The 8,696-nt window shown below is 43.6% G+C and overlaps 1 protein-coding gene across 2 annotated transcripts; it reads left to right on the forward strand.

Annotated features, from left to right (window-relative positions):
• The first annotated feature begins 692 nt into the window (after positions 1-692).
• LOC115162964 (protein fosB) lies at positions 693-7,592 on the forward strand. 2 transcript variants are annotated; one of them, XM_029714515.1, is made up of 5 exons: positions 693-991; positions 1,212-1,390; positions 3,202-3,552; positions 3,778-3,885; positions 4,275-7,592. In XM_029714515.1, exons 1-5 carry the CDS (start codon positions 928-930, stop codon positions 4,932-4,934), a joined length of 1,362 nt encoding a protein of 453 aa, XP_029570375.1. In that variant the 5' UTR covers positions 693-927; the 3' UTR covers positions 4,935-7,592. The 2 variants fall into 2 exon arrangements, with proteins under 2 accessions (XP_029570375.1, XP_029570374.1); XM_029714514.1 differs by having other exon boundaries at positions 694-991; positions 3,202-3,582.
• The last annotated feature ends 1,104 nt before the right edge of the window (positions 7,593-8,696 follow it).

The following is an 8,696-nucleotide window of genomic DNA, read 5'->3' on the forward strand; positions in this document are numbered from 1 at the left end:
GCCGACTTGAATAGTGCCAGTACGAAGTTGCCTGTCCCATAGCCTTCTTTTCATTGATGTTCCTTTAGAAGTCATTTCAGTAATATCCCATTTCATTGTCACTAGGCTATAGCCTACAGTATATACTAGGCTATATATCTGCTAACCTACATGCAAGATCTATATTAATTTATATATTTATTTATCACTTTAGGCCTATGCAAAGATTAATAATATGTATTCGAGGCAGACAGTCTGTACATTAATAATCTTGCCTGTCTTATTCATGAACAAATTCATTAGGCAATGGGCCAAACTAGCCCTCAAAGTTTTACTTGATCTGGAGCTTAACTCTACAATATGTAGGCTTTTTCCTTAATCTACAAAATAATTATTAGTCTACATGAGCAGACACCTCCAGAATACTAACAAGTGCATTTGGATTATCGTTTCATCTGCTTTACGATACATAATTTGGCTAAGTGCACACTAAAACATGTTGCTTCATTAAATTTACTATCCGAAATTGTTTATTGGTTAGAAATATTTCGAGGCTGTGTTAGTAACATTTTCTATTCTCGTCTGCTGTACCATTTCTGTGGGAGAGGGAATCCCTAGCTAAACGTCATTACCAAGGATACCAAACAAAAACACAACCCCATAAATGGGCACGTACGTCAGCGGAACTCCGAGGCGGGACTTCGTGTCCTTTACAATGCTTCGCTCGTACTCCATGGATTCATTCATAAGACAAGACTCGCTTCTGTGGGCTGAGACTCTATATCGCTGATCAGTTTACCCATAGTGGACTTTTACATGGATCTATAATTGCACATTGGAAAAACGGACAAAGGACATATTTTAGCGGACTCTGAATTGGATCAATGAGTTTTTAAAATCCGGAACGTAAGGACAGTTTCCTTAGCGGGGAACTCGATTGCCTTCTTCATGCAACTTTTTTGGAAAGAGACCAAGAGCATCTTACCGGAGCACAATAAGGAACACAATAACGGTAAAATACTTTCTTAGCGTGAATGTTAGATAATGCAGCAACACGGTTCTTATTACGTTATTTCCGATATACATGTAGGCTACACGTAAAGCAAGGTTTGTAGTTATGCATGTTTACTGTTGACCATATCCTAGATACATGAGATTGCATTTCAATGACAGCAAACTGACAGCTGTCTCCCCTCTCTCCCCTTGACCATGTGTGTGCGCTCGAACTGCAGGTGACATCACACTCATTCCGGGAACTGTAGGTTTCTCACTCGGCTCCTCCGGGGTAATGTTCCAAGGGTTCCCCGGTGACTTTGATACCATCTCCCGTGGAAGTTCGTCCCCGTCTATTGAGTCTCAGTACCTTTCCTCCGTGGACTCCTTCGGGAGCCCGCCGGCCAGTGCCTCACAGGTAGGTACAATAAGTCAAATGTCTTTACTTTGAGCAATTATTCGAGAAAGGGAGTTTTATGTGTCCTTTTCCCCCACTTTCCGAAAGTTTATTATTATAATATTGAGGCAACATTTCATTTGACAGATGTTTATATAATAATGCATGAAGTCTGATTTATGTTGTTTATGATGATGTGGCCGTGGGCTGTATTCCAGGAATATGGGTTAAGTTTAGCATTATTTCATATGATGCTCTACAGTTCAGTAGCATTTGCAAACGCTGGTGCAGTTATACCTTGTCGCATTAGAGTTCTACCATGCAGAGTTTGGATTTATCAACCTGAGTATCATCATTATTATAAGCTTGTTATTACAAAGGTTCTATGATAGGGAAAGGCAAGAACATTCCCCTTTCACGTCGGATCAACAATGCTAAACATATGCTGCTAATGTCCTGGAAAATTACAGGCACTTGAATTTTACTGTAGTAAAGGCTTGCCGGCCGGCATGATCTCTGACTCAGGCTTTGCCAATGCTACTAGCAACGTGTACTGTCTTTGGTGGTTAGTTTACAACGCCCCGCGCAACGGATGACAACGTTTTGGCAGTGGCGGTTCTAGACCATTTCAACTGGGGGGGCCAAGCTGGGGGCAGTTGTACTGTTAGAGGGGCCAGTTACATTAGACGTTATTGTTGTCATGTCGTTTTCTTCACTGCATTGCAGGCATTAGCAGGCAAAAGACCATGTTCCGCGTTGCCACTGTCTAATAACGGATGTAAAAAAAGAACGATAGCAAAAATTAGTTATGTAAAAATTATTTCATAGTCCACATTTAGGGGGGCCACAAGGGGGTCCAAAATTGTTCTCACAGGGGCACTGTCCCCCCCAGAACCGCTTGTGCGTTTTGGCACTCTTCTACGTATGCACAAAAATACTCCGCCTCTGCTCGCTTCTCTCCACGCTCCCAGTTCAGGGCTCGCTGTGACGTAAATGCGTTCTATTTTGGAGTGTTACGTTGCGTTGCTAAGGGAACGCCGGGGGTGTGACGGGGGAGGAGGAAGGAGAAGGGGGGACTTTTTTGAACGAGTTGATTGGTTTAGGCGGTCTCCTCAAAGCTGCATGCCCCCTCGCCTTACACGCTTTGATATTAATATTAATGTTTTCCGAGTTTACTATGGCATCACTGCTCGTCTCAGTTCTAATTAAAGCAGAGAGAGCCAAGGATAGATTTGGGCACCTAAATCTATTCTTGCAGTGATCCATTTATAACGTTGTTCTGCAGGAATTTTGGGAGACTCCAACTCTCACTGGCATTCAATCATTCCATAAGAGTGACATTTTCTGATATGCTTTATTACTTATTGTAAGCTTGTATGAGCCTTCATGATGTTATTATAAGGGTTATACATGTGTTACATTTTAACACATTTAAATTGATTGTTGTTATTAAGTTAGGATCATAATAAGACATTATAAGGGGGACGTACAATGCATTTATAACAGTATCATAATGCATTATACCAGTCAGCTTCTCATCCACATGGTAAATGTTTGCAATGGTGGCATTTTATTCAAACTTTGTTTATAGATGACTTGTAATTAGAATGGGTGCGTCAAACTGTACCCTGAAAGTTTGTGTCTTATGGACATCAAGGCTATGCAATCTTCTGCTGTGATATCTACCCTCTTATGTTCAAGGAAATCAACATCTAAGTAGTTCACAAAGCAATGTTTAAAGAGTAAGTCACTTGTTGTCATTGCATTGTATAGCAGCATCACATTTCTCTGTCTGTGTTCATGTCTAACCCCTCCATCTCTGTGTGTTCCAGGATTGTGTGTCTGCTGGAGGCGGGGAAGGGGTAGGCAGTGGTTCCGGGGGCAGCAGTGGAGGAGTAGACATGCCTGGCTCCTTTGTGCCCACAGTCACAGCCATCACCAGCAGCCAGGACCTGCAGTGGATGGTGCAGCCAACTCTCATCTCGTCCCAGGCCTCTGGCCAGAGTGGGACGGGAACCTCTACTATGACCCAGTCTGTCTCCCTGGTAGACCCTTATGATCTGCCAGGGCCCAGTTATTCCTCTGGCTCAGGCTTTACTCCCGCAGGCTCTGATACCCCGGGGCCAGCCCCGGGCCCCATCCGCCAGTCTAGGACCCGTAGTCGCCGTGTACGAGACGAGTCTGTGAGTGACGATGGAGATGTTGGTGTGTTTGTAAGTGTGTGTGTATGCCCTGTGCGTCAATCTTTATATGTCAAATGGATAGACAGCCAGAGTTAACACATTCACCACATTTTGTTAATGATACTGTGTTTGATGAGACATCTATATATGTGTTATTCTAAGCTAGCGAGATAGAGGCAAAGACAGAGTTTGGGTTTGTTTTAATCTCTCATTCTTTTCCTCCAGTTGACTCCAGAGGAGCAGGAGAAGAGGCGTGTTCGACGCGAGAGGAACAAGCTGGCTGCCGCCAAATGCCGAAACCGCCGGCGCGAACTCACTGACAGACTGCAAGGGGTAAGCTTGGCTGGAGTTCTTACTGTCAAAATGACTTATGGTAATAATTATATACAGTGTGTTACGCTGCATTACTAGGCTTATGGTAATGACTGTGTATGTGAGTAATAGGAACACAATGTTATTTAAGTGGCTGGTTATTAACAGAAGTTGAAGTGAGCAAAGATGATTATAGTGCTTGTTACAGTCTATTGTGCCTACAGTTGTTATAGTCTAATATACTAGTGCTAGCATAGGCTATGCTATCTATTTCAAGGAGGAAACATGTAGGCCTATCTATATCTAGAAAGGTAGCCATGCATCCACCTCCATAGACATAGAATTCAAACAGCTGTAAAGTCTAACCCTCTTCTCCCTCTATCTCTCGCCTTTCCTCCTTCCTTCCACAGGAGACCGACATCCTGGAGGAGGAGAAGTCTGAGCTGGAGGCTGAGATCTCTGAGCTGCAGAAGGAGAAGGAGCGCCTGGAGTTTGTCCTGGTGGCTCACCAGCCCAGCTGCAAGATCCCCTACCAGGAGCAGCAGGCCTCAGGCTCCACACAGCTCCAGCATCAGCCCCCACTGCCCCAACAGGCTCCCGTCTCCATCGTGGGCTTGACTGTGGAGGACACTTTCTACCTGCCTCCTGCCTACACCTCACAGCCTTCTACTTCGCAGCATCAACAGCAGCAGGTTCAGCAGCAGCAGCAACAGCAGCAGATTCAGCAGCAGCAGGTTCAGCAGCAGGTTCAGCAGCAGGTTCAGCAGCAGGTTCAGCAGCAGGTTCAGCAACAGGTTCAACCGCAGCCGGAGATGATGCAGGAGGTAGCGTTTTCTAGTTCTTTCTATGGCTCAAGCGAGCCTGCGCCGGGTGGGCCGTGCCTGGTGGCCGACGGTGGGGGTGGTGGTCACCATGATGGCGCGGCCGCTGGCAGCTACAACCCTTCATACACATCTTCATTTGTGTTCAGCTACCCAGAGGGAGCCTGCGGGGTCAGCGCTCACCAGAGAAACAGCAGCAGCGAGCAGTCCTCTGATTCCCTGAACTCGCCCTCGCTGCTCGCGCTCTGACTGACCGACAGACACACACACCACACACACACACGCCCCTATGTCAATCACTTATATACGGCAAAAAACAGTTGCTCACGGTAGACGACAACATGGATAAACATACATTATATAATGAGCCATACAAACTCACACACATTCAGACCAAGTAAACATGAAATCAAGCAAAGTTTGACCACATAGCATTTAGTGCACACCGTTGTCCTTATGAGGAAACTAAATATAACTAATCAAGTATTTAAAGTGAATTCAAATTGAGTCTAAAACTCTGGGCTCTGAGTTGTCAGTCGATCTGTGAAGCATTCTCTGACATCATACCCGGCTTAATTCACAATGAATCTTTCAACGTCTTGTGACGTGCACGTACAGTGCATACAGTAAATAGTAACATGCTCACCTGCGATCCCACAAGCACACTTATCCTCCCCTTCGTTCCCTCTGTCGGTCATCCCTCTCTCACTGCTCCTGCTCTCATCTTCTTCATCCCTCTCTTCATGCTGAATGTATTTGTGCAAGCAGGAATATTGAAGAAAGACTTAGGTTTGGGTCTTCTTTTGAGGCCAGACTGCTGAGCTCTTGCTCTCCCCTCCCGCCTTCCTCATCCTCTCGGTTCCTCTTGCTTCTTCGTCATTAGTTGTGACTTGGAAAGGGGAGGGCGTCACAGCCTCCAGCTATTTGGCTCTTTCTCTTTTTATCCTGCCGTCTACTCTTCGTCCATCTCTCCATCTTTGTTTCTCTCCTCTGTCTCTCTCTCTCTCTCTCTCTCTCTCTCTCTCTCTCTGTCTCTTTGAAGTCTTCGAACCCTGAGAGCACGCCGAGCCCTTCCAGACCCTGGGACCTTGACTGAGCGCCGGCCCACCTCACACGTCCCCCTCGTCCCCCCACATGGACACGGACGCACCCCCCACTGAGGAGCCCTGGAGTGTTTCGCTCAAAGTAGACCTTTAAAAAAAAAAAAAAAAGCAAAAAAACACACATTGAAAAGACACAAAATAGGATGGACACAAATGCAAAAGGGTTGTCACTCTTTTCATTCTTCTCCTGAGCCATTGTTGGATGTTGAAACGATGGAGATGAAATGAGACTTGTGTTGTGCTGGTGAGATGAGGACGGCAGGAGAGTGAGAGAAGAGGCTTTAGCCGAGGTAGAGGTCTAGAGGGAGAGCTGAAACTTTGGCAGAGACAGAGGATGAGCCCCCTGTACTCTTAAGCCTAAATTGAATTTAAAAAAGCCAAAAGAAAATCCAGCTCTTGCCAACAGTGTGGATGTATTACCTCTTACCGGCATAGTACCACCGCCATACTGCAAAGTCTCTTCACCCTGGGTCCACACAAATACTCATACCGTCGCTTTCAAGCATCTGAATTGTCCTCCATTCGTTACTGATACTATTGTGTACAATGTTCTTCCCCCCTCCTTTATCACCAAGTATTTTCTGTTGTTGTTTTTAAGTCTTACCTTTGACAGAGAAAATGTTATGATGAGAAGAAAAAAAAAACATTGAGAGGTATGTCCTTTTGGTAAAAAGCATTTGTCAGACATGAGTCTATTTGGTATCAGAAGTGAACCATTAATGTTTTTTAAAAAGATACTTTTAAAGGAATATTCAACCAACCTCTGAACATTGGGATGAGTGGCCTCTGTTCCTCTCCTAGTGGGAGGTGCATTTATCGTGAGTGTATCCCACTCTGAGCCACTTGGCCCCGCTTATTTATTTCTTGATTGAGGTTGACACGATGTTAGAGCACAATACAGAGCCGGACACACAGAGGAGACAAGAGGAGGGGGTGTTTATGAGTATGTGTTCTTCATTTACCTGTGAATTTGTTCCTTTTATTTTCAAGTGACATTTGTTACGTTTTATGTATTTTTTGTTTTTGCTCTGTCCTCCGCTCTTACCTGTGTTGTCGCTGCCGGACGTTTTTGTTCTTTCAGGGGAGGCTTTCCCCTTAATGTTACTATTATTATTGTATTGTGTTATTATTTGATTTTTTATATTAGGTTTGGCAACTTCAGAGGCATGTGCACTATATATTTTTTAATATTTGACAAAAGTATACTTAAAAGCATATGCATATTCCTTCAGATGATGTGTATATTTAAGTGTACGTACAATGATTGTAAAGTATGAATGTTTGAAAATATAAAAAAGGGATATTTTTGTCAATGAGGAAACAGAGGTGGTTGTTGAGGCCGGTTTTAAAATTGATATTTTTCTAAAAGAACAAAGAATTCTAATAAACTACCATACTTAACCATTCCCTCAATATGACGCACATTATCACTGCCTGTGCTCATATGTTTTATATATAAAGCACATTATTTAGGATAACTATATCTAACACGTGATACGGCATGTACTGCAGCTCGTCAGTATGATGAGATTATTGAGGTGGTGCTATTGCCTTTGCTTTTACATTTGCCTGTTTGTTTTTCTCTGTGAGGTCAGTCCCAATGCCTACACCGCCAAAGCTTAATGTCACCACTTTAGTCCCCTTCGGACCCAAAATGAGGAAGCTAATATGAATTGAATGTCAAAATACATATTAAAGTATTAATGATGCAAATAATTTTTAATTGAATGTTTTTGTTGAGAAGTCTGTTAGAGTCTAGTGTGCATTCTTGTTCAATAAAGTAGTTATCATGTGATTCAATCAACAGACATTTTTGGAGAGCTTTTTGAGAGTTGCTCTCTTTAAAATATTCACCTCATAGTAGTTATTGTTGAAATATCAATGGAGGTGTGATAGAGAAAAAAATGTGTTTGGCTTATCATTAGATGGGCTAAAGTCTTAGTTGTGAATTTTAAAGAGGGCCCCTCCAAAATAACTTACGTGCCAGGCTTCAACTGGTAAGACAAGGGACAGGCCTTATATGCCCTTTTCGAATGACGAACGTCATTGCCTTTTTAATTTCCTTCCATGAACCTACCATGGCATTGTTGATGATGTGTGAAAGGGGTTTATACTGATAGATGGCACATGTACGGAACGGTTTTGTGGCACTACCTGTAGTATATCAGATGACCTTATCATAGTACATCCTGTTCTGGCAGGTTCACTTACAACAAGTCTTATCAGTGATGAGGTCCATGGGCCTGTTCCATCAAAAGCGCTCACAGAGTCTCCAGAGTTGGACAAAAATAACAATACCATGGTTCTTCCACTGAACGAGAGCATGTTTGAATATTCATGCCGATGATATTCTTCTTATTTCACACCCTAAACAGCATCGCATTGATTTCTTGAATCCCAACCATGCATTCTCTCAGAGAATGTTATGTCATTTTTCTCTTACCCTGGAAATCAGGTTAGGAAGAAGAATACGCACTTGTGTCAGCACTAGACAGATCAGGAAATGAGGTCCAGTTCACATAAATCTCGTTTTCTAATCTGTACCGTCTAAGGTGTCCTTTATATAGACCACACACACAGAGAGAGAGAGAGTCTGTCCGCACTGCAGATGCTTGCTCACTGTCAACCCCCCTTCTCTTCTACCCTTCTCTCATCTCCGGAAATGGCATTTTCTGCAGTGTCCAGGCTGGTGGCCAATACTGCCTTCACACCACCTCCCTCGTGTGATTTGTTTATTCACGCCATCACTGGAGGCCTACAGACAAAGACAGAGAGAGACAGAGAGAGACAGAGAGACCGAAAGGTAAAGACAGAGAAATAGAGAGAGGAGGATTGAGGGAGAGAACTGAGAGGATAAGTCATTTTGGAAGTTCCTTTTCTAACAATCAAAGTTGAGATGGGCCATGGA

This window comes from Salmo trutta, chromosome 26, assembly GCF_901001165.1.
Source record: "Salmo trutta chromosome 26, fSalTru1.1, whole genome shotgun sequence".
Classification (NCBI taxonomy): Eukaryota; Metazoa; Chordata; class Actinopteri; order Salmoniformes; family Salmonidae; genus Salmo; species Salmo trutta.

Bases quoted from the DNA above. Each gene is read 5' to 3' on its own strand.
- LOC115162964 (XM_029714514.1), top strand. From the start codon at position 928: ATGCAACTTTTTTGGAAAGAGACCAAGAGCATCTTACCGGAGCACAAT. The intron at 992-1,211 runs GTAAAATACTTT...CTCGAACTGCAG, and splicing joins CAATAAGGAACACAATAACG to GTGACATCACACTCATTCCG. The intron at 1,391-3,201 runs GTAGGTACAATA...TGTGTGTTCCAG, and splicing joins CGCCGGCCAGTGCCTCACAG to GATTGTGTGTCTGCTGGAGG.